This window comes from Natator depressus, chromosome 10 (assembly GCF_965152275.1).
Source record: "Natator depressus isolate rNatDep1 chromosome 10, rNatDep2.hap1, whole genome shotgun sequence".
NCBI classification, from domain to species: domain Eukaryota; kingdom Metazoa; phylum Chordata; order Testudines; family Cheloniidae; genus Natator; species Natator depressus.
Window position 1 is genome coordinate 6611853 of NC_134243.1, and position 24281 is coordinate 6636133.

A 24281-nucleotide genomic window follows, 5' to 3' on the forward strand; every position below is an offset into this window, starting at 1 on the left:
ACCTATGAAGAGTAATGGAAATCAGGGCACAAATGATGTATGAACAAATATAAGGGACAGAATTGGGAAGAATTAGTTCCAGAGAATAATTCAACCTGCTGTATTCACAAAGAGCCCATGATTGACTCTGGTGTTACTTACATAAGTCTTGTGCACAGTTATTCCAGAGACTATTCAGTTTCTCTGTCACATTATTCATTGCTAGTTTGAGAGAGCAAGAAGCTACTTAAACACGTCTCACTTAGAAGAAGTATAAACCGTCTGATGTTACCTATTGACTGAGTAGCCCCAGGCTTACAACATCTACCTTTTATCCTCTATCCCTTCTTCACACATCTCTACTTGCCTAGATTAAAGTGTTAACTTAGCCATGCAAAATGAAGCTACCGACAAGGATCCTGCACCACCCTCTTAAAAAGCTTTGACATTTTTCAACTGAAACATGCAGCCTCCTGGAAAAACTCCCTGGGGTTTGTGGTGCTGTTTGGGCACAAACGCATTTCTCAGACCCACCCAGGAGATCCTTTCTCTAGTCACTCACATGGAAAAGAAAAACATCCAAACTTTCTGTGCTGCTGTAAACCATGCCTCTGGATCCACTGCTGGGCTCCTCTGCAAATAGAAGGCAATCAGTGCTGCTCGTTAATTTTGTTACGGAGCTGTCGACCACAAATCCCTTTTGTCTCTGAGTCAGTTCCTGGACCGTTTAGGTAGGAAACAACCCCCCTTGTATGATAAAATACTCCTCCCCTTTATAAATGGCATCTTGTGGTTCAATCCTTCAAAAGGTGCTGAGCACCATCGGCCCAAGGCAGCAAAGCACTTAAGCCTGTGCTTAACTGAGTGCTTGAATGGTCCCACTGACAGAAAGTTGAATGTGTGCTTAAGTGCGTGGCTGGAATGGGGCCAGGGTGCTCAGCAGGATTGAGCCCTTGATTCATTAGCCTTCCTGAGCACTTCCAAAGATGGGGCATCTGAGTAACTTACAAGGTAGGTGTGTTCTAAAGGCCTGAGCCCAAGACCACAAGTCACAGCTGCAGTGCTCTTCAGAAGTCCACCATAAACGGCCTCTCTCAGTGGCCTCGCTTAACCACCCTGTGCTGGAGTTTCTCCATCTATAAAACGGAGGCTAAGACTTGCTTTCCAGCAGTGCTGTGAGTTACTGTCTATACGCTGCTGGAAAGATTCTACATGCTTGGTATTTGGGGGCAAAGTTCAGGCTTGGTATAAGGCCACTGAACACAACATCTGCCATTCCAGATCAGACCAGTGGTTCAGTACCCTGTCTCTGATGGTGGCCAGTATTTCAGAGGAAGGTGCTAGAAACCCTTTAGTGGACAATTGTGAGAGAGTCCAGCGGAGGGTAACGAAAATGATTAGGGGGCTGGGGCACATGATTTACGAGGAGAGGCTGAGGGAACTGGGCTTGTTCAGTCTGCAGAAGAGAAGAGTGCGGGGGGGGGGGGGGGGATTTGATAGCAGCCTTCAACTACGTGAAGGGAGGTTCCAAAGAGGATGGAGCTTGGCCAGTCTCAGTGGTGGCAGATGACAGAACAAGGAGCAATGGTCTCAAGTTGCAGTGGGGGAGGTCTAGGTTGGATATTAGGAAACACTTCGCTAGGAGGGTGGTGAAGCACTGGAATGGGTTACCTAGGAAGGTGGTGGAATCTCCATCCTTAGAGGTTTTTAAGGCCCGGCTTGACAAAGCCCTGGCTGGGATAATTTAGTTGGCGTTAGTCCTACTTTGAGCAGGAGATAGGACTAGGTGACCTCCTGAGGTCTCTTCCAACCCTAATCTTCTATGATTCTATGAAACAACCTGCCAATAGGAGATACTCCTTCCTAATCTTCATCAGCTAGTGAGACTGGCTTGTGCCCTGCAGCAGGAGAGTTTATATCCCTTATACATTTTTATCCTATCTAATGTAACTGTGAATGTTCTCATTGTCTATATAAATGTCTAATCAGCTGAGGCCTTGCTACATATTTGATCTCAGTGAAATCTTGTGGCAGACAGTACCACAGGTTTAATTATGCGTTGTGTAAACTAAGTACTTCCTTTTTGGTTTTCAATTTCAACTTCACCCCCTCTCTGTCTGTTATGAGAGGGTAAATTGGAGCATGCAACTGACTCTATACCCAGGGCACCATGCATAATGTTGTTCTGCAGCCTCGTTATTTTTTTAATTGCCGCACAACTGTATTCTAAGTTGTTATTTAAAAATAAAGGCCTGATTCTCATCTACACTAAGGCCCTTTAAAGTACACTTGCACTCTTTTTAAGGCCCCTTAACGGGACAAGAATGGTGAGAGGTGGCCGTAGTGTAAATGAACACCAGGCCCGATGTTTCCAGCTCTCACAAGTGCAAAGAGAACTTTCGAAGTGTGAGCCAAATGCAGCCAATGCAGAGACATCTGCCTGAGTGTGCAAAGAACCTTAAATACTAGCCCTGAGAGATGGGCAGGTCCGTGAACACTTATCTGTTTCACAGGGGTGTGGTGAGGCTTAATTAATTAACACCTGTACAGCGCTTTGAAATCAATTGATGAAAGGAGCTATAGAATAGTATAGCGTAACATCCTATATGATAGGGTACCATATCAATACGTATGGGGGGTAAAGAAGGGTTATATCAGCCTGACTGCCCCCAAGGAGCAGGAGGAAGAATAAAGATGGGATAAATGGGGGTTAGACTAGAGGCCCTGGTGGTCCCTTCTAATTCTGTGGTTGTATGAGTCTAGGATGAGTGCCAAGCTTTGTTCTGCTGTTTTTTCCCCAGAGTCATCAGCAGAGCCCCAGGTCTAAAACTGGTGGTGGAGACCTTGATATCATCCCTGAGGCCTATTGGAAATATTGTGCTTATCTGCTGTGCTTTCTTCATTATCTTCGGGATCTTAGGGGTTCAGGTAAGACTCTCCCTCTGTAACCAAGCACTCATTCAGAAAGTCCCTTCTTGCCCCAACAAGACAGAGAGGTCGTTCAGAATAGGCTTTCCCCTGCTGGGTGAGGCAAGCCACTCTGATCCCTCCAGGGACCCGAAATCCTCTTAACCCAACAGAGGGGCTTCAGGCTTTGTGCCTGAAGAGGGGTACCTCAGCTGCAGGGACAAGGGAAGGAATCCCAAATTCCAACCAAGGCAAACAATGATCTGTCCTTGGAACAGAACAAAGTGCCCATGCCAAGCTTCCCAAGATACTTTTCCCCCCCTCCTCTTCAATTTCAGCTTTTTAAGGGCAAGTTCTACTACTGCGAAGGACCAGACACCAAAAACATCTCCACTAAAGCCGACTGCACTAGTGTGCGCTACAGATGGGTCCGGCGGAAGTACAACTTCGACAATTTAGGGCAGGTAAAGTAGTTCTTGTTCCGAGAGGTTTCTGTGTCATTGTCTGATGGGCTCTTCCGAATGTGTCCCGCTCCAGCACTGAACTTCCAGCCATCTCATCGTCAGGTCCCCCCGTTTAGGTTTTGTTTATTTAAAGGTTTAACGAAACCCAGGAGCTGAGAGTCTGGTCCCATTACTCGCACTGAGTAGTGCCGTTACTTCAGGTCACCACTCCTCGTTTGGGGGGTGGGATAGCTCAGTGGTTTGAGCATTGGCCTGCTAAACCCAGGGTTGTCAGTTCAATCCTTGAGGGGGCTGTTAAATTGATCTGGGGCAAAAAATGGGGATTGATCCTGCTTTGAGCAGGGGGTCGGACTAGATGATCTCCTGAGGTCCCTTCCAACCCTGAGATTCTGTGATTCTGTGTAAGGTACTGTTCAGCAGGAGTAAGGGGATTGCAATCTGGCCCCCAGTGTGAAATAATACCTTGTTCTTGTTGTTGTTTTTAAATTTAATCAGATTTTTATGTGTTTCAGTGGCATGTACAAAATAAAATAACAGCACTGAGCAAAACTACACCTAACCCACAGGTCAGTTTGTGTTATGTAGGCCCTGGTGGGATCCACAGAGGATGTGAGGCTGTTCCACCTGTGGGCTCTTTAATTCAAGCATTAGCAGTTGATGCTTTAGCTCTGGAGGTCCCTGGTTCAGTCCCCACTGTGTTGAGCCAGCTGATGGCTGTGACATGCTCTGAGCTATGCTGATGATTGTCACAATCAATAGCATGACCTCACATTTTCACTCACGCAGCATTGCCAACTCTTGTGATTTTATCGTGCGTCTTGTTCTGGAACCGCCATCCAATGGGAACAGTGGGGGCAAACAACCTCACTCGCTTCAAGAGGGCACTTGACAAAATTATGAACGGGATTATATTACAGGGTTGCCTGTAATTGGAGGGGACTGTGCTCCGTGACTCAGGGGTCCCTTCCAATCCGATATCCTGTGGTCCTGTTTTTTTCCCTTAAAGCCCCAGCACTTAGAGTCAGTTAATTGTGTGAGAATCTCACCTTTCATTTTTTAGAATAATTAGTTTCTAACCTTCTTCGTGTTTGCAAAGAAAAACTTGAAAAAAGTTACCCCCTCCAAATTTTTGTGCACTTGGTCTTGGCAATGCTGCCAATGTAGCTGAGCAGAACCTGTGTTATAAGTACATGAATTAATCTGAGTGGAACTAAAAAGGAAGCTAACCAGTCAGCTTTCGTTGTCCAAGCTCCATTAAATGCAAAAACCAAACCAATAGCTTAAATGGTTAAAATCACAGTAAATTCCATTTGAAAAAATTATCTCCATTGTGTTATGAATTATGAATTGTTTTAGCAGGTCATTTGACTCTTCTTGGTTTGTATGCCCTCTTTGAGGCTTGAAATTCATTGTGTTCACAAATCAATGTCCTCTGCGAATGTTGATTGTTTTTCTCCCCTATGTACTTAAGGCAGAGGAAACTGACATGACTAAAAGAAAAGGAGTACTTGTGGCACCTTAGACACTAACCAATTTATTTGAGCATAAGCTTTCGTGAGCTACAGCTCACTTCATCGGCTGTAGCTCACGAAAGCTTATGCTCAAATAAATTGGTTAGTCTCTAAGGTGCCACAAGTACTCCTTTTCTTTTTGCGAATACAGACTAACACGGCTGTTACTCTGAAACCTGACATGACTAAGTCATTCTGCCATTTCTCTTTGGTTCCTGTGGCCCTACCTTTCCACTGCTAGTCTGAGAAACTCAAAGAGCAAATGAGCCCACCCCTTCCTCCCTTAAAAAGACCAAAGGGAGGTGAATAGCAGCAGGGCTGATCTTTATATTATTGCTTTTCCTTGCAGGCTCTGATGTCCTTGTTTGTACTCTCATCCAAAGACGGCTGGGTGAACATCATGTATAATGGCCTGGATGCTGTGGGCATTGACCAGCAGGTAGAAACAAAAGACCTCAAAAAGTTTTACAAGTTTAGTGTTCGTGGTCTGGATCACTGTGCACAGATCACAGCTGTTAATGGAACTGAGTAACCCCCACAGGTGCTCTGCTCTGGCGCCGATTCCAGTAGGGGGGCTCCAAAGCAGCAGCATGGACCTGAACAGCCTGGGAACCACAGCTGAGCACTGACGAGCACTTCAATCAGGGCTCAGTTGTCCCCTGGATGCCATCTGGGTGTGATGGGTGTAATGGGGCCCTAGTTCAGCAGATGTCTCCAGAAGGAATTCTGGGAATTGCAGCTGGAATTCTTCCTAGAGGTCCCAACCTCCCCAGCATGGCAGCTACCCATCCCTTTAAAAAGCTACAGCACACTCCCCACTCTATGCCTGCACAGCTTGGGTGCCTGGAGTACAGCCATGGCCCCACCATCACCGCAACCTTCCCTACCCTCTTTCAGGCCCTGAGTGTCCATGGAGCCACTAAGAGGGAGCAGGGTCTACGTCCTCCAGTGGGACTCTGGGCAGCCCCTATGCAGCAAGGTGGGGAAGGATGCTCTTTGTGTACCTCTGCAGGGGCTGATCAGAATCTTGCTCTTACTCAGAAATGGTTGCAGTGGCCAACTTTTGCCAGTGACATGGAGCCCGTCAAAATGGGCATGTTTTTCACACATGAATATGCAGAAGATAGAGCCCACAGACAGCTCTGAGTTAGCCCTCTTCCTCCCTCGGCATCACTGAACTGCTGAAGAAAGTGAAAGCTACAGGAGGTGAAAGCTACAAATCATGTCCTAAGGACGGATACCTTGGGACCAAAACACCAGCTCCAAGGGGCCCTGAAAACATGGACCATTCCACAGTTGCTTTAAGGAATGCATGGTGAACATGAATGTATTTACATGAAATAGAAAATAATTGGGGATGTTAAAAAGAGGTGCTACCAAATTTGGGAGTTGGGAGGCTTAAAGCATTAGCAAAATTCTCTCGAGATCCTTAGGTGAATGGTACCATGTTGTAACAGCGATAACCCTTTGTACTTAGCATCTGCAGTGTCCAAGGATCTCGGAACAATGGACAAACATCAGCTAAGCATTAATGCCCCCCTGCAAATCATAAATTTGAGCCTCTCTTCAATTAAAACTATTTCCATGCCAAAAATTGTGATCTTGCGAGGAATTTTTTTTTTCCAGCCAAATTATGGTTTTCACAAAAGAAGGTAAAATTTCAACAGGGGAGAAAATGGGTGAAAGGAAAACTTGCGGAGAAACAGCCCATGGGTTCTCCAAGCCCTATTCTCCTACCCATGGGAATCCACCACTGGCTTCCCACTGCTGCTGGACACTCGAGATGTCTGTTTTACAATGACCCACACTTTTCTCCTCTTCTCTCTTGCCCCCTCCTGCCTCCCATCTCTCAGCCCGTCCAGAACCACAACCCGTGGATGCTTCTCTACTTCATCTCCTTCCTGCTCATCGTCAGCTTTTTCGTGCTCAACATGTTCGTGGGGGTGGTGGTGGAGAATTTCCACAAGTGTCGGCAGCACCAGGAGGCAGAAGAGGCCCGTCGACGGGAGGAGAAGCGGCTGAGGCGCCTGGAGAAAAAGCGCAGGAGTAAGGAGCTATACATGTCTGGTCGGTAGACTGCGTTACAAACCAAAATCTTTCTGAGCCCTGCCTGCTTCCAAAGCAAGACTTTCATTTTCCTTTGGTTTGGTTGACATGGGACTAAAAAGGCCGCGTTGTTTATTTACTACTTTGGCGACGCCTTAAGTCTCAGGGCTACACATTCCGTAGAAGTGTCCTCTATGAGCTTGACAAATGTTGCCCGTTTATGTAGATGGTAGGCAGAGTAAAGGCCGGCAAGCCTGGAAAGCAGAGTCCTATCTGAATTACTAGTGAGCCCCTCAAGACATGATTCTTACATTATCTTCAGGAAGCGTGAAGAAGGCCGTTGGGCGAGCGAGGGATTTACTGAGTAAACATGAGCGATGTTTGCCACGTGTGCGAAGGCAACTCACAAAGGCATCCCAGTGCCCTGGGGCTTAAAGTGTCGCCTGCATTTTTAAATTATGATGGTGGTGGTTTGATTTTTTTTTCCTTAGATCAAATAGTTGCAATGCTTTTTAGGATCTCGGTGCATGGCCCCGCATGCCACGCACATGCTGCATGAGGGCATGAGCAAAACAGGCATGGGGAGAGGAACGGCGCCCCAGTGCAGGGAAGCTGAGACAAGACTTCTTGAATGAAGTCTTCTTGAATGAAGTCCATTAGACAGGATGCTTGCATAGCCACCTATTGCAGGAGACCTTTAGCACAGAGCAATGATGTAGGTGTGGACAGGCCTTCTAACCACGTTGGATGGAAACAATGGGCACTGGAGAGTCATTAGGGACCTACATAGCTTTGATAAGTTCTGACCATGGATTTCTTTTAGGGATGGCCAAACCAGACCAGAGAACATCAGAACCTGCTTGAGTCTTTGCCCATTTCTAGAACTGAATCTTCTTGAAAGATCCCAAAAGTTTCAGCTCATTTTTCCTGTCATAATTTTTCACTTTCACTGTCCCTGCCAGGTTCCAGCTGCGGGTAGGAAATAGCAGGGAGTTGTTTGGGTAGTCCCAGCTGCAGGAAGCACTAGAAACGTCCCCAAGAACCTGTCACACACGATTCCCAGCCACACTGGCAGACTCAAGAAGACTCGTTTTGAGCTGGTTGAAATTTGTCAGACGTGAGTGGAGGGATACGCCCCAAGCTGCAATTTCTTAGTGGAGCACAGACGGATCTAAGAGGCAAGGTGCTTTCAACTCCACCAGGCTCACTAGCACTTTGTCATGTGGATTGTACCCTTATCATTCTGCTGCCTCACATAACCTCCTGCAATAGCTGAGTGCCCCTTAATGACAAACTGCTAACAACCTCCTAAAACTCAGAGCCATAGGCATCCATTTTCAGCAGGGAGAGCTGCTGTTAAATCAAAAAGTTATGTCTCTGCTGTAATGACATGGCAAGCAGGCAGCTGTGCTAATTGAAACCTCAACCCCAACTAGTTTCCTCCTTCTATCCCTGAATCTGATCTGCACTTGATCCAGAAGGCGGTCTGCCTACATCTCCGGCAATAATTTCCACTTTCCCCATTGTCTCTCTAGTAATTTGTCACAGGAGGCTTCCGCGCGAAATAGCTCCACAGTGAACTCGTGCTGGGCCTTAATCAATGGCAGATTGACCTGAAACCAAAGCAAGGGCTGCATACTTTGGATTTGTAGCTAGTCATGGGTCAAGTGGCGTGGCTAAACTAAAACCCAGCCCAGCTCAAACCTTTATTACAGCCCCAAATGCCAACTGCACCTCTTCTGAGATCTGAAAAAGTTCCAAAGCAATCCAGCTTTTCTTTACCTTTCTTGTTCATGCGTCTGAGCTTCCAGGTTCAAGCTGGGGTTAGAAGCGGAAACCTGGGGACCCCAGAAGGCTGTTCTTCCAGTATTTGTAGCACAACAGGTGAAGTAGATGATAAAGTGTTGGGAGACAGACAGCTTCCATGAGACTTCCAACCCAGGAGGCTCGGAGAACTCAGCTAAGCATCCAAAGCTCACTGAGGTCACTGGGAGACTTTCCACTAGCTTCAATGGGCTTTCAGATCAGGCCACCAAACTCCCGAGTTTTAGAGGTTGCTCATCATGCTATGGGGCCAGGTCCTGGGAGCTAACAAATATGTACAACTCCCATTGAAGTCACCTGCAGTGCAGCTCCTCTCCCAGAAAGTCACCTGCACCACCCAAAGAAATCAGCGCCACTCCAGATTTAGCCCACCGTATTTTGCAATTTACTGCAAGAAATCTTTGAGTCCAAGAACACACCCAGTAGGATTGCCAGTCCACGTGCAAATACAGCCAGCTGTTTCCCAAAGAAATCCATAAATAATCAAATGTACCTCCCTGTATGATGTTCAGGAAGATAAACTTCAGCTAAAGGAAGATGAAGTTAGGAAAAAGCAGATATTCCCTTTGTAATTGTCTCCTCCTAGACACTATATAATTATCTTGAGCAGGCTGAGAGACTCTGGAGATAAGGCCACCTATCTTTAAACTCTGAGATTAAGGTCTGATGTGTAATGAGTTTGGTCTCAGCGCTGTTCCCATTGGAGAAGAGTCTGTGTCATGAAACTCCTATGGCACAATGGACAGCAGAGAGCTTCTTATGCTCTAGGAATTATTTTGGGGAAGTTCTGTGGCCTGTACTATACAGGAGGTCAGACTAGGTGGTCCCTTCTGGCCTTAGACTCTATGAATCTGAAAGTTGAATCACCTCCTTGCTCCAGAGGGTATGGTTCTGCTAAGTCATTGTTAATGTACTAGCAAAGTAATTTGGGGTGTGATCACCCCACTGTTTCCTAACTCTACCTGGCCTCTGGATTTGGGGGTTTTAGCCTCAATTCCTGCTAGCTCCATAATCATGAGGAGGACGGACAGTTCACCTATGTTTGCAGTTAGTTTTTGGAAGGCTGACCGTGTATTTTCCTCGCTAGTAGTGTCTCTGTTCTCACACATAGCTTACCTCCTGCGGGGCAGTCCCTCATGCAAACTGACATGAGCTTGAAAACAAATGTGGCTGTGGAATGGGCGGCAGTTTGGGAAACCACAAAATCCATGATAAATTTGTGCAGCTGGATGCCTCTCTCTCTTTCAAGATGCAGAGAAGACTCGGCCCTTTCCCAACAGCAGCTGAAGGATTATTAAGGACTTTGAGTTTCCCTTTTAAGTATCTGCAACTCTGCACTGCGTGGCGAAAAGTATTGGACTGAAATCCCTAGGGACTCACGGCCAGACCAAGCCTCGCAGTAGGAGTACAGAACAAAACAAGTTTCACCTACACTTTCCCACCAGCATGCATCGACCCTGACCTAGATACAGCACATTCGGGGGTAAGAGGGAAGTTTAGCCTCCAGGGCCCATTCCAGTCATTCAGCTCTCTGCTGAGATGCCAGGATGGGGTTGGGTTTTTTGTGAGGGGCACAATTCTCCATTAGGAACTGGCCTGAGACCCACCAAACTCATTTCACAGGGCCCACTACACAATCATCTGATCTCAGCAACTTGCAGTCAGTATTGGCTCAGGCTGGATTCGATAGGACCCCCTAGAAGTCAAAGCCAAATCACCTGAACCAGGCCGTGGCTCCCAAAGTTCACCTGAGGCTCCCCCAATTGATACTCATTAGAACATAAGAACGGCCATCCTGGGTCAGACCAATGGTCCATCTTACCCAGTGTCCTGTCTTCTTATTGAGGCCTATGCCAGATGCTTCATGGGGAATGAACAGCACAGGGTAATTATCAAGTGATCCACCCCCTGGAAGTCAGAAGCTTAACCATCTTGGCTAATAGCCATATTGATAGACCTAATCTCCATGAATTTATCTAATTTTTCCTTTGTACCTGGTTATACTTTTGGCCTTCACAACATCTGGTTCCGCAGACTGACTGTGTGTTGTGTGAAGAAGTACTTCCCTTTGTTTGTTGTAAAGCTGCTGCCTGTTAATTTCATTGGGTGACCCCGGTTCTTGTGTTATGTGAAGGGGTAAATAACACTTCCCTATTCACTTTCTCCACACCTCCTGCTTCAAAACATGAATTCCTTTATTCCTACCCTTGGGAACAGTGATCCTGCAAGGTCCTGAAGCCCCCTCAACTCCCAGTGGGAGTTTGGGTTGCTCAGCATTTCCCGGGTGGCCCTTGGCAGCTCACATGGTTGGTCCAGAAGAAGCCTCCAAACCGTAACAAGTGGAACTTGTAAGCAAAGAGCAGAACTCACCAGTAGTCTGTAGAGAAAATGGACTACAGCAGGGGCAAATGAGAACTATTCTAATTATAGGTGGTTGCTGTGTCTGGTGGTGGGTTAGGTTGATAACAGGTTGTCCCTGGCTCACTGCTCTGAGGCCGAGCAGAGCCAGTCCCTGTCTACGTGAAGGACGCTGTTGAGTTGCTTTCCCAGAGAACTCCACACCTCATCTTAATTCATATAGAAGCCTGGAAAGGCCAGCAAGGAAACAGCCTAGGAGGTATTTCTAGAGTGAGAGCCCAAACGTTGCACAGATGTGGAGTGTAACATTTCCAACAAGCGTGCGCAGTGAGGAAGACAGCTCTCTGGAAGGGAATCAAGGCAGACGTAGCAGGCAAGTTGAGCCTAAGTGTTTCATCACATGCAGGGCCTACAAGAGCTTACCTCAGATCTGCTCATTCTCGTGCGCGTGCTTGGAGAATCCCTTCCTGACCGTGTTCGGAATGGCGAGCTTTGGCTCGGGAAATGTTTTTTAACCAAGTGAAATCAAACAACGGTCACTTTTTAAATTATTGTTTAAATTTAAACTCTGATCTAAACAACATGGGTGGGATTTTTGGCTCCTTTGGTTAATTTAGAAGATTATGGGCTTGGCTCAAAATGTGGCAGACTCAGAAAGATGTGAAGTGTGGCTGGTGCCGTGTTGACTTTCTGTGTGTGTACGTGACGTACCGTGCCTGTGAGGTGACGCAGTGACCGTCTTGGCCTGCACAGTGCTGTGTGCTGTTGCCGTTTTGTACCAGGAGGGTGGGGCGGAAAGGAGAAAACGGGTGGCTTGGCGTTGGAAGGAAGGTGTACGGCAAAACCAGCCATGCTGGCGAGGCAGCACAAGACCGAGTCAAGAGGGTTCAGCGGCCAGCCACAGCTTCCCCTGGGGCACAGCTGGGCTGCAGGGGCCGCAGAAACAGGAAGAGTATGAGAAGCATTGAGATGTATCCTCTTCCCAGGAGGCCAAGGGGTGACACACGTAACATACTGGGGGCAGCAAAAGGAGGCTGTAGCTGGCAAAAATACAGTCTGGCCACCTGTCTGTCTGTCTGACTAGCTTCCGACTTGTGTCTGTGTCTAGTTCTCTGTCTGTGTATGTCGAGCAAGCCATATGTTGTGTGTCTTTAAGTGCCTGTGTATACGTACATAGGGATGTGTGTGTACACAAATGTAAGGTGTAAGCACAGCAGGCTTTGTCCTACGTCTGGGAAACAATTAGCAGTCTGGGAGGGGCAGCTTGCTCACAGCCTGCCTATGGCACAGACAGAGCTGGCTCTATGGGTGAATGTTAGATAATTATTGACTACCTCCCCACACTGTCTGAGTGCAACATCTGCCAAGGGTTACAATAGTTTGGAGACTGTGTACCATTGCTACAGATCCTGCCCATACACTGCCACACCCCAGAAGGGGTTGCGTGAACCCAAGGCCCAGCACTGTGTTCCTGTGCCGAACACCCCTCCGCCCCAAGCCAGTGGGGATTTGGACGCAAGATGGTCTCTTTTCTTCTCCCCAGACCCCTTACCCTTCCCCCTCGTGATGAGGCGCCCCCATCAATCTCTTGCTGCCTTCTCTATCTATCTAATCCCCTGCACTCCTCCCCAGTCCTTTTGGAGCTGGCCCTCTGCCTGTGAAATGCCAGCACTAAGCACTTCCCTGGCCCCCGTTGAACACTGGCAATGGTGGCCTGCTGCCTGCCTCGCTTCCTCACCTGGCCGCCCTGTTGCACGCAGCCCGGCTGGGATCTCCCTCAGCTAGGCTGGGCTGCGGAGATTCAGCAGACAGTCTCTTTGCCTCCCCCCTTGCTATTCCCACAGCAGGATCCCAGCCAGGGATGGGCGGACGCAGGTCATGATACCTTCCCTCCAGCCAGCTGAGCCAGGGCCCTAAGCACCACGCTCCCTCTAGCTACAACGCACCTTCAGCTAGTGGGGCATCCTACCCCTATCCAGCAGCCTCCCCAACCCTTCCTAGAGTTAGAGTGTATGGGGGAGTGGGAGGATGCTGGGGCAGCTGGTTGCTTGCAGGGATTGTGGGGGAGATAGACAGCCCCCTTTCACTGCTCCCTACCCAGCCCCCCATGCCAGGGCGGGAGAGGAGTTAATGGCTGGCAGGAGGGGAGCGCCATTCCTCCCACTTGCCCCAGCACCTTAACAAAAAACTTCCTCCTGTGACCAATGTCACTCGAGAAGCACCTCGTGACTTGGCAGCGGGACTAGTGGGTCTTGTGGAGGCAACATTCCCAGTGAGATCAATGGGCGCTGGGCCTGACCGAGGTGCAGCAGCGACTGCAGGGCCTGGCCAGTGATGGTTTGTATGCAGCATACTCAGCTGTGAGAGGCTGATATTGACTGAGAGAGTGCCAGGCAGGCAGTGATTGATATTTAATGAGTTTATTGTAAGCAGGAGAGAAAGAGATTTAGAATTCAGGACCGCCAAGTCCTGCACACAGCTGGCCTGCCAGACATTGTTGCCCTTGTCCGCTCTCTCCCCCGTTATTTCTGTGCCCGTGTTACATCTTGTGTTACATTAGTGTCTTCCTGTGTATTTGTGCAGCGCCTAACACAACGTGGCCCCAATCCTGATTTGGGCTGCTGGGCATCACTGTCATATAACTAATGCTAAGTGTGAATGAGCTCTTAGGTATCTTTGCATACAAGTGACGCTGGTGGACTGGGGGTCAGGAGACCTGGATTCTAGCTTTACCTCTGCCACTGTTGCTGTATAACCTTGGGCTAGTCACTTCCTTCTCTGTGCCTCTGTTTCTCTGCCTGTGATTGTGGGGAAACAGATGCCACCCTTTATAAAGTTCTTTGAGATCTATGGACTAAAGGCACTACTTAAGTGTTAAATATAATCATGCTGTATATTTTCCAGCTAACTGCTCTGGAATGAAAAAGAGGGAGGGAGATTGAATAAATAGGCTTTAAAAATAAAATTTGGTGGTTTTTTTTAAAAGCAGAACTATGTTGTACCACAATGTAATTGTTAATGTGAAGGTAAAACTTCAAGATAAGCTAACATATTTCTCCTGACACGATCACTGCCTCCATCAGATATAGCCACTGTATAAATAAAAGTGCTGTAATTTTATAATCCTGCGGCTCCTAACCTTTTGATGAGGCTTTCCGAAGACATAAAGTGAAACTCTCCTCCCCAGATTAAAAGCTTTGATTAAAAACAAATGGATCAGTTTGATCTCTTCTGTGTTCAGGACACTGGGCCAATTTCAACCCTGTTGTAATGGCTGAAAAGCCAGTGCACTTGAAGCTGGGAGGCATTTGGTCCGTCAAATACAATCTGATGCCAGGTTAAAACTGAGTGATGCTCTGCCCCTTCAAAGGCTAAACACAAGTACTTAAGACATCGCATACTGAAAGGAGAGAGCAAGCTGGACTGAAAACCAAACCAGTTGGCGACAGCACTGGGATGGCCCTTGGTCTAATGATGAAAAGTTGGAGTTTGGTTTTTAATTCTGTGGCTAGTTCAGTGAACCATGGAAAGATCAACTACTGCTGTGGACAGCCTGGTTCTCAGTGCCAGAGAGTACACAATCACAGCTGACCTTTAATTGATGTCCATTCCCTTGGGGATCCTGGACAAATTAACATCTAGACATTTGTGGCATGGAGAAGGAAGAGGTTGGTTTGTTGAACAGACGCCAAAGCTGTGCCCTAATAAGACCTGCACTTCAACGTGCTGATCGCAGACAATTCTCCCTGAGGGTGATGAGGCGTTGGGGATGCTGAACAACATTCAGGATCAGGTCCGTTCTTTCTCATCCATGTGGTGTGTGTGCTCCGTATTCTGTAGACCGAGCTTTAACTAAAACTTGTACACTGTGTACCCGTGTGTTTCACGTCTGCCTAGGAACTTAAAAACATTTTGCTTATTTTTCCAGGCACCTTTCTTAATACAGGTATAAAACCAGCCTATGGGAAGCATGCACATAAACCCACTTGGCTTTCTAATGTTTCATGCAGAGGAGACTCATGGAGCAGCTTTTTAGGTAGCACTTGTAATGCCAACCTGAATGCCTTTTAAACTGGAGGTGGTGCTTCATTAATTCTCATGTCAGCAAAATCTCAAGCAGAGCAGTCTAAATATTCCCCAGGGAAGGTGAGATTCTAATTCATACAATTATTAGTCAATATCAGGAAGCTGGAGGAGAGAAATGAGAATGGTTCACCTCTTGTATACCTTTCATAGTGTCTCTCTTCCCTCCCGCGTTTCCACCAAGTCAAACCTTCAGCAATAATTGATAGAGGTAATGAGACTGCTTTTGATGTTTGGTCACAGTCAGCTGGCCGCAATATCATTAGAGAAACCATTTCTATGGAAAAACCAAGGGAGGCTTGCATTCTGCCTGATGGTGTAATTAATGAAGAGCTTGACATTTTCCCACCCCAGCAGTCCAGTGTTCTCCTCATCCAGGCTCTTCTGTAGATTCCCCTGTCTCCAAACTTTAGCAGCCTGTACAGTAAGTGTGTGCAGCGAACCTTCAGATGAAACGCACGGAAGCCTGGAGACTGTGATGGCATATTCTCCTTGGGTATTGGTAAAACACACAAATGCATGTCTTTGATTGGACCGAAACCAAGCATGCAAATGACAAGCTGTCACTGTTTGTGCAGACGACTTAAAAATACTATGTCTAAAGGAAATTGGAATAGACAGTGATTCGGCAAAGCTTTGAGCCCACGTGATTGGTGACTTTTCAGGAACTCTTGGAGTGTTCCTACTGCACCGTTACATCAAAATACAAGCCTCATCGTTGGTCAAAAAGAAACAGAAATGTAACAAAAAACATGGGACTGATTTTTCTCTCTTGTTGGTTTCACACCGCTGTAACCCCATTGACTTCAGTGGGGTTACTCCTGATTTACAGCAGCATAACCAAGAGCAGAATCTGGCCTGTTGTCCCTTCTGCACATCCCTGCATGCCACATTTAGCAGTGCATGAGTAGCATCTCCTCCAGTGGACATTGCCTGGGTTACTGCACTGAGCATGATGTTGCTGCATGTGTTTCCAAATGTCATCAAACTTTACCCTTGGATTGTCTTTGTATGTGTCTCAAAGTTAAAGTTCTTTTCCATCCATTAATTGGCTTAAAGAAGTTAGGAAACTCCAGCAGATTAGGAGTTTTCAAGAGCTTTTTCTGTCCCTCCGCCCACCTCATATTAAATATCTCCCAGGCTTCCAAGCAACCAGCTAATCCTTCGTGTCATCTTCCCACAACCCACAATGCAGAAAGGTACGACACATCTGCCGAGCATATCAGATATATTTGTACATACTATACATGGTAGCTTCATGCTGTACAACATATATACACATACTGTACATCAGAGAGAGGATCCATATACTATACCTATAGCTCTCAATGTATATAAGGAAAGGTCTATTTCAATAGTGGGGTAAGAAGCACGCCTGTGCTCCAGCAATTTCCAGGCAGAGTATTTAACTCTGGACTCACACTTTATATTAAGGTGCATTATATAAATAGTTGATAAAGGGTTAATAAATGATAATCAGCTCTTTTAATAAATTGCTAATCAATTGTTATAGATTGTTATAGTCCAAAAGGTCAATAGATGATCTTCTGTAGTACCTTTTACTGATGTACTTATAACCATCTATAGCACATACTATTCATGTCTGTCACATGCTTGTAAGAGTTATTAATCATTTATTAACAATAAATGTACCTTTAATATAAAGTTTGACCAATTTGAGTAAACCTTAGCCCTTCCTGCAAGCTGATTTTGCACATTCCCCAAGAAGGCATTTCCAGATTTCCACATGTGATAAGCCTGAACGTGCAATGTGCTTCCATGCACAAATTTAAATAAATATTTTTTAATTTCAAATAGTGCTTTTTATAGACATACCATAGGATTAGCCAAACTCAGCTATTCACAGCAAAGACCATCACTCCAGTTCAACATAATGTTTCGGATTTATATCCATCATCAAAAACAAAACACACAAATAATTGTTTGCTTTTGTGTTGTTTTATCACCTCCACGGGCATTAAAATTAAGTCTAGGTGACCTTGATCCAAACAAATGTTTAATGTGTCCCCATTCGACTTTTAACCACCAAGAAAGAATAGTAGCTAAAGGATATGGGTGGATCCAGTTCCTTTGAACCAATTTATTTCAGTTTTTGCATTCTGATCTGGCATCATCCGTATTACCAAAAAGTAATATTACAAGTGCCCCTTCCAGCTGGAAGACATTAGCAAGGATGGGAAGATGAGCTCCTGGAGGCTTCTAAGTGTAGTTGTTCCATATTTCCCTGCTTTTAAAATAAACTCTCTCCTGCTTTCAACTCTTGAGACATTTAAAACTAGATTGGGCAAAGCATCAACAAAACCACTGTCAGAAGCAATCCTGCTCTGGCTTGGATATATGGCCTAATAGGTCTCTAGGTTTGGCCCTGATTTAGTTATTTGTATTTTTATGTTTCTTAAGTTTGAAATAGAATCAATCGGAAAGACCACAGTCAAAATCTATTACTACACACACAGTAAGAATACAACCAATCACAGGGTTGTATCCAGACACTAGTTACAGTGGCTTGTACTAAGGCTGGTTATGTGCAAAAAGTTTCTCAGTTAAAAGAATTCTTGACCGAAAGCACAGATATTAAGTTCACGTGGCCACAGTCCAGCTATTTTCCTGGTTACTCCCCTGCCCTGGTTCTTAAATTTCAAAAGAACCTTGAGCTGCATAACCTTATAATGAAGGTTCTAATCACGTTCCACTTACAGCATGTTTCCTTTGGATGACCTTCACTCCTGGGCAGTGGGACTTGAGTGTCATCCTGCACAGGGTGAATTTCACCCACTTGGAGGCATACAGCAGAAGATGTCACACCTCCAAGCACCTGTCTAGATACAAAAGAGAGAAGGAACTAACACTGTTACAGAGCCGGCAGTCTGCACTATTTGACGTGCTAAGCCACAGTCTTTGAATCATGGCTGCTTTCCGTTTGCAAATCTGAGCTACTTACAACAAAGTCATTGTAGGGACAAGAGGTACAGAACATTCCACCCTACCTCCTGTGGATAGTTACCCTTAACCTGGTCCCCTATGCTAATAACCATCCACCAATATGTGTTCCCCAGCTGCCTCATCCACCCTTGCATTCCCTCATATGCCATGCCTAGCTGGTAAATCCCCTTTCTCATAGAAGATGAGTCCAGGTTGCCATTCTCATTCCCATTGACCTGCAAGTTGTCTGACTCCAGCTGAGTGAGAAGTAGAGATGCTCAGCCTGGTCCAGATAAAACAAGAACTGCCCTGGCTCTTTGCCCCAAACTGGAATTGAACCTGTTGTGGGTGTGAAAACTTTTCCTTCCTTAATTTCTGTTTCCAACCCTGCCTCTTGCACCCCCTGCTTCCAACCAGATGGGGAAGTGCCTGAGATACTATGAGTGAGGAGGCTGGTCTCTGGTCTGACTAGAAGTGGTAAGTACTGTGAAATCTTGCAAGAGAGAACCTGGCCTTCCATGTTATCCAGGCCAGTTCTGTGGGCCCAAGAAGCCTGGATTGTTCTGATAAGGTATCTGATCCTTTTGGGTGCTTAGCTGAACTGAGTCTCCAAAGGGCTGATGTCACTAGTTGGAAGGCCTTTGTTCATTTCCTCTGAGGCTCAGTGCGTTACATCTGCTCAAAACTCTTTGGAAGCCTCTGATCTTAGGAGGAGCCCACCCAGCGCCCAATTGTATGTAAGAGACAACAGTCAGGAAAGGATGTTGTGTGATACCTGCCAACGTGCCTCACGCTGGTAGGAGGGAAACATGGTCATTGCCTTGCGTTTGCTTGTCTCCTTCTGCAGAAGCCCAGCGCAGACCCTACTATGCTGACTATTCCCCGACGCGGAGATATATCCACACCCTCTGTACCAGCCACTATCTGGACCTGTTCATTACTTTCATCATTGGGGTCAATGTCATCACTATGTCAATGGAGCACTATAACCAGCCCAAGGTAAGAGCCACGTGCCCTCCTTGGAGTGCAGCGGAAACTAAATGCAATTGGATGGGATGTCACAGCAATTAAGGACCATATCCTGTTCACCGAATATCATGGGAGTATGACCATTGATGTCAGGGGTATCTGAATATGGCCCTAAGCGAAAGCTGACATGAGAGCATTCCCTGTTCTTTGAGATGCTTCTGAGGACCTCAGGTTAGAAGTATTTGCTACAATGAATTCATCAGCTATAGCCACATTTCCAACTTTGATTAGGGCCAGCTGTACTGTTCTGCCAGAAGAGAGTCACCTTTTGAAGCAAAGGGCTTGAGTCTCCTCTCGTGTAAACTGGTGTGAATCAGGAGTAATGCCTTTGAGGTCCATGGAGTTACACTTGCATAAGAGCAGTGTGAGATCAGAATCAGGCCCACAGAGTATTAAATGGACTTTGGCCTCGAGAGCGATGAAAGAAAAATTGCCCAAATAATTGGTCTCCTGATTTTAGCAGTGTCCTACTGACATTTGCCATGTAGATTTTCATTACCAGGTGGAGTAAAATATGCCAATGTTTTAGAATATTCCATTAACTGATGTTAATATGCAACGGGTATGCTCAGGGTGGCCTTCTTTCCTCACTGAATTTGGAGTAAATCAGCTCTGTTTACATGTTGTGCTTTTGGTCTGGGTTGTGCTGGTCTGGGTCCTCCCACACCTCCCCAAATATTCCTCTGCGGCCTCCTAGGGGGGCATGCCCCACAGTTTGGGGACCAGTGTCCTAGGGAACAGGGCCTTCATCATTCTAGGGCTGATATATTTGCCCTTCACCACTCTCTTACATTTGTCAGGACTGACTTTGTCACATATAGATCTTTTGGCCTGTCCATCTGTATTACAGGAACATTACATAGTATTATCCCTCACAGCTCTCCAGAGTCTGTGTTTGCTTTTTAATAATGTAAGGTTTGCCATGTCACCTGCAAATGATTCTCTGGGAAGCTAAGCCAAGATACACCAAGCCAGAGGGTAGTGTGTGTGTGTTTTATGCCACCTGTACTTCTCTGCTTCTGTAATTCCTTTACACAACAGCCTCTGTTTTATTTCTCCTGAATCCAATCTCACTTACATGTGTGTTATATGAGTGTAAATCAATGGAGTTCTTCTGGGTGTACACCAGTGTACATGATAGAAGAATTGGACCCAAGAGAGATCTTAAGTTAAATAATAAATGGCCACATTATAAAAAACAAAGGTGTCTATTTTATTTTAGGCAATATAATTAGAATCAAAATAGAGCAAGACAGGCATTCAGAAATGCCAGCTCTATTACATCTGTACAACTTTCAGATCACATTTCCAAAAACCAACAGAAGTCCATCCCACGCATCGGGGGAGAGCAGTCGCACAGATGTCAGTAGAAGAATTTTGCCCTCAAATTAAGCCATCTCTGAAGTTCTGTGTTCCCCTGTCACCAAAGCAAATGAGATTTTCTTTTCTCTAGTATTACCATTGCCTTTTTGTTTCCTATTGTGTCTGGTTTTGTTGTTCATTTTTCTGATTTGTAAGAAACCTATGTCCACATTTGACCAGAAAACAACCCCAATCAGGGGGAAAAAGCTCTTTTACTCCAGGGCACTCTATTTTAAGATTTGAGCAGTGTGTTTTTTTGCTATTGTTGGCCTCCAACTCCAGTGAAATCCATTAGAAACAGTCATCATCTTAAAGTATAAACACTCTGGATTCCTGACTTCCGAACGCAGCTTTATAGAGGGAGCGAACATTACACCAAATATGGAGATACTTTGCCCATCACTGGAGATGTAACACATTTCGAGAAGGCAAGATTTCATCTGTCTCCAATATTATTTATTTTGCTGAATGTATTAAACTAAGCTGAATTCCTAGGAATAGCCACACCGGAACAAAGCAATGATCCATTTAGTCCAGTATTCTGTCTCTCATCATGGCCAACTCTAGATATATCAGAAGACAGTGTAAGATATTCATAATGCACCTTATAACAAAATTGTAGTAAGTGGGAAAGGGGTTGAATTTCCTCCTCTTCCTCCTGTGTTCAGCAGTTTATGCCCTGAAGTCTGAGGATTGATCAATAGCCATTGTAATTTTTGGACTAGCTAGTATCACTGCTGATGATGTTCTTATTCAGATCAACATCTAGTTCTTTTTCAAGTTTTGCTATGGTATTTGATGCAATAGTATTTCATAGCAATGATTCCACAGGCTCATTCTACTTTGTGTTAAAAATAGAGGGTGGATCAACCCATACAGTTCAGATCTGGATCTTGAAAACTCCCAAAGACTGGGGGGGTCTGGAGGCATGGTTTTGGCTAGGGTCCATCTTTAGTTAAAATGTAACTATTTTTAAGCAGCACAGAAACTTGTCTTCTCAATTTCCACGTCAGAGTAATTTTTTTAGGGCCTAATTCTGATCTCACACTGGGGCAAATCAATAGTAACTCTTCTGAAGTTATTGGAGTTATACAGATGTGAGTTGCAAATCAGGCCTTTAAACTCTTGTTCATTCATATGCAGAGCACCTGATTTTAAGTTTCCAATCCTCAGCTGCTTTATCCCTCCATTGTGCTTTGCCCTTTCTTTTGTCTCTACCTCTACCATCCTCCTACCTGCCAAGTGCTTTGTGGTGGGACGAAGGTAAAGCAGCCTGTATAGAACTAACAAGTGCCTTTCCTTTCAGACCCTGGATGAAGCTCTGAAGTACTGCAACTATGTGTTCACCATCGTTTTTGTGTTTGAAGCTGTTCTGAAGTTGGTGGCATTTGGTTTTCGAAGATTCTTTAAGGACAGGTGAGATTATTTTCAACTCCTTTTTGTTTGGCCCAGGGTCTAAACCAGAAGCCAAGCAACTGAAGCATTGCTGTAAAAATAACATAGTTGGATACAAGAAACTCTGTGCTGACTAGCTACAGCTCCCAGGGATGTCTCACAGGAGTCAAGAAGTTAACAAAAATGATGATTGACACCACTGGTCACGCTTTGTAAAGGGAATAGGAAATTAATACAAAGGTTTTAAGTGTGTTCTTAGCCCCTTTCACTGACTCCACCAAAGAATTTATCACTGCTTAGTTTTGCTTGGCCTTGAGGTGACAGTCAAGCCACTACCCTTAATACATGCCTGGAAAAGACTATTCTTAACAACCTAACGGCACCGTTTCCTTCAGAACTGATGTCCTATCCAATCTAGACTAGTCCGTGGGCAGCCTGCAGGGTGCTAGCTAAGTAAACCCACCAGGAATGGGCAAAGGAAGGCACCCTCAGCACTGTTGTCCTCTGACTACAGCTACCCAGAAGCATAACTTCACATTTTGCTGCTCACTCGACCGGATACAAACGTATGTGACAACGGGCTGTGATTTGGAGACCCGCTGAAGAACCAGATATGTCAAAGAGCCTTATTTCATGCTTCACTTCACACAGATAGGTCAGATGCTGTTCCATTTAGTCCTGGGAACAGTTTGTGTCCCTCGTTTATCCAGACGGCTGATGCATGGTTCTAGGCTGCCATGAGCAAGCCTACTTATCAGGAAAACTCCTTAGGAAAGTAGCTTGATCTCTTTTCGCTAAAACAAGTATGAGTTTTTAAGTTGCACATTGGTCTCTCTCTAGGGAAGGTAGGGATATCAGGAATAGTGTAGCATAGTATGGTTCCAACTTTCCTCTCTAAACTTTGGGCCAAATCCTGAGCTGGAGTAAATCAGTTGAAGTACATGGTGCTTTGCCAGTTAACACCAGCTGAGGTTCTGGCCCATCAATTCTGGATCTGAAAGGGGATGGGGTGCTGGCCTTGCCCGCAGTCCTTTCTATAGGAGAATACAATTCCACTGTTAAGGGGCACGATCCTAACAACTCTGTCCATGACGCTCCTTTGAAGTGTGTTTTTTTTTTGTCTTTCCTACCTGTACCCTGCTAGGTGGAACCAGCTGGATCTGGCCATAGTTCTTCTCTCAATCATGGGCATCACGCTGGAGGAAATTGAAATGAATGCCGCGCTGCCTATCAATCCCACGATCATACGCATCATGCGGGTGCTACGCATAGCAAGAGGTAAGAATTGCCTTTCCAGCCTGGAGCCTCTTCAGTGACCATGCCTGATCTCTGGGGTGATTCCATAGAAGCTAGTGGGGTTGCATCAGGGATGAATTCAGCCCATTGTGTTTCATTTCTAGGTCATTTGAGTTTGATTCAGACCTAGGGATGGAGCCGGGCTGCAGGGTTTTGATTCAAAACTGTAGCCTGATCTATAGATCATGAATAAATATTCCCAGTTATCACTTTGAGGGATGACAGGTTCTTGTCCCAAGATCAGGCCCAGTATTATTAAAATTATTATATAGTTGGGACCCCCGATGTGCACAGATGCAACACTCACACTATAGGAACTCTTTTATATTGACAAATAAATAATTTATTAATACATTTAGCAAAGTCACACACTCTAACTCTGTAAAGTAGACAGAGATAATACGTAAAGTACATCGGAACATCCATACTCACACCATCCCTTGCAGAACAACCTGAAATGTTAGCCATTATCTTCCTCATCCCCATCACCCTCCTCATCTTCACCAGCGGCCATCATTCTGGCCCCTCCCAAGGGCTACATCTCTCTCTCCTACTGCCCCAGTTTGGGATGCCACTTTTATAATACGTTACGCTGACATTACCATGTCTAATGCATATTCAATAGGGGTTTCTCCCCTCTTCCATATTTGTATTTCCTCCCCTTACCAATGTTAAGGTGTCCGTCTTCTATAGGTTAGTGTATTTATGATTTCACCCCATTATCTTATATGTCAATTCATTGCCATGGCACTCTTGCGGTCGGATGTTTCGTCCAAAACCTTCCAGAAGCCGGTGTCAATTCATGTTCTGTGGTTGGCTGATGTCATTATGGACAAAATTCCCCCCTACGCTCTACTTCCAGTTCACCAAAACTCACGCGTTACCTAAGTTTATCTATGCCAAAGTTCATAGACCTCAAGCCTCTTGCTAACTGCTGAAGCCAATGACTTACAGGATACAAGCCTGTAGGTTCCTTGCATTGCTGCTGAATATAATAAAACAGAATATAATGCAAAGCAGTGAATATAATAGAGGTAAGCTGGCCCAGTGGGCTACAAAACCCAACATGCCCAGATATCATGGC

The 24281-nt window shown here is 45.6% G+C and overlaps 1 protein-coding gene across 1 annotated transcript in view; it reads left to right on the forward strand.

Annotated features, from left to right (window-relative positions):
* The window catches only part of CACNA1H (calcium voltage-gated channel subunit alpha1 H), a 477272-nt gene that overhangs the window by 419014 nt on the left and 33977 nt on the right, over nucleotides 1-24281 (forward strand). The window contains exons 22-28 of the mRNA XM_074965057.1: nucleotides 2781-2907; nucleotides 3225-3350; nucleotides 5211-5300; nucleotides 6715-6928; nucleotides 18963-19114; nucleotides 21813-21922; nucleotides 23046-23179. Of these exons, the coding sequence (XP_074821158.1) occupies nucleotides 2781-2907; nucleotides 3225-3350; nucleotides 5211-5300; nucleotides 6715-6928; nucleotides 18963-19114; nucleotides 21813-21922; nucleotides 23046-23179 (953 nt within the window). The remainder of the gene's footprint in view (nucleotides 1-2780; nucleotides 2908-3224; nucleotides 3351-5210; nucleotides 5301-6714; nucleotides 6929-18962; nucleotides 19115-21812; nucleotides 21923-23045; nucleotides 23180-24281) is intronic.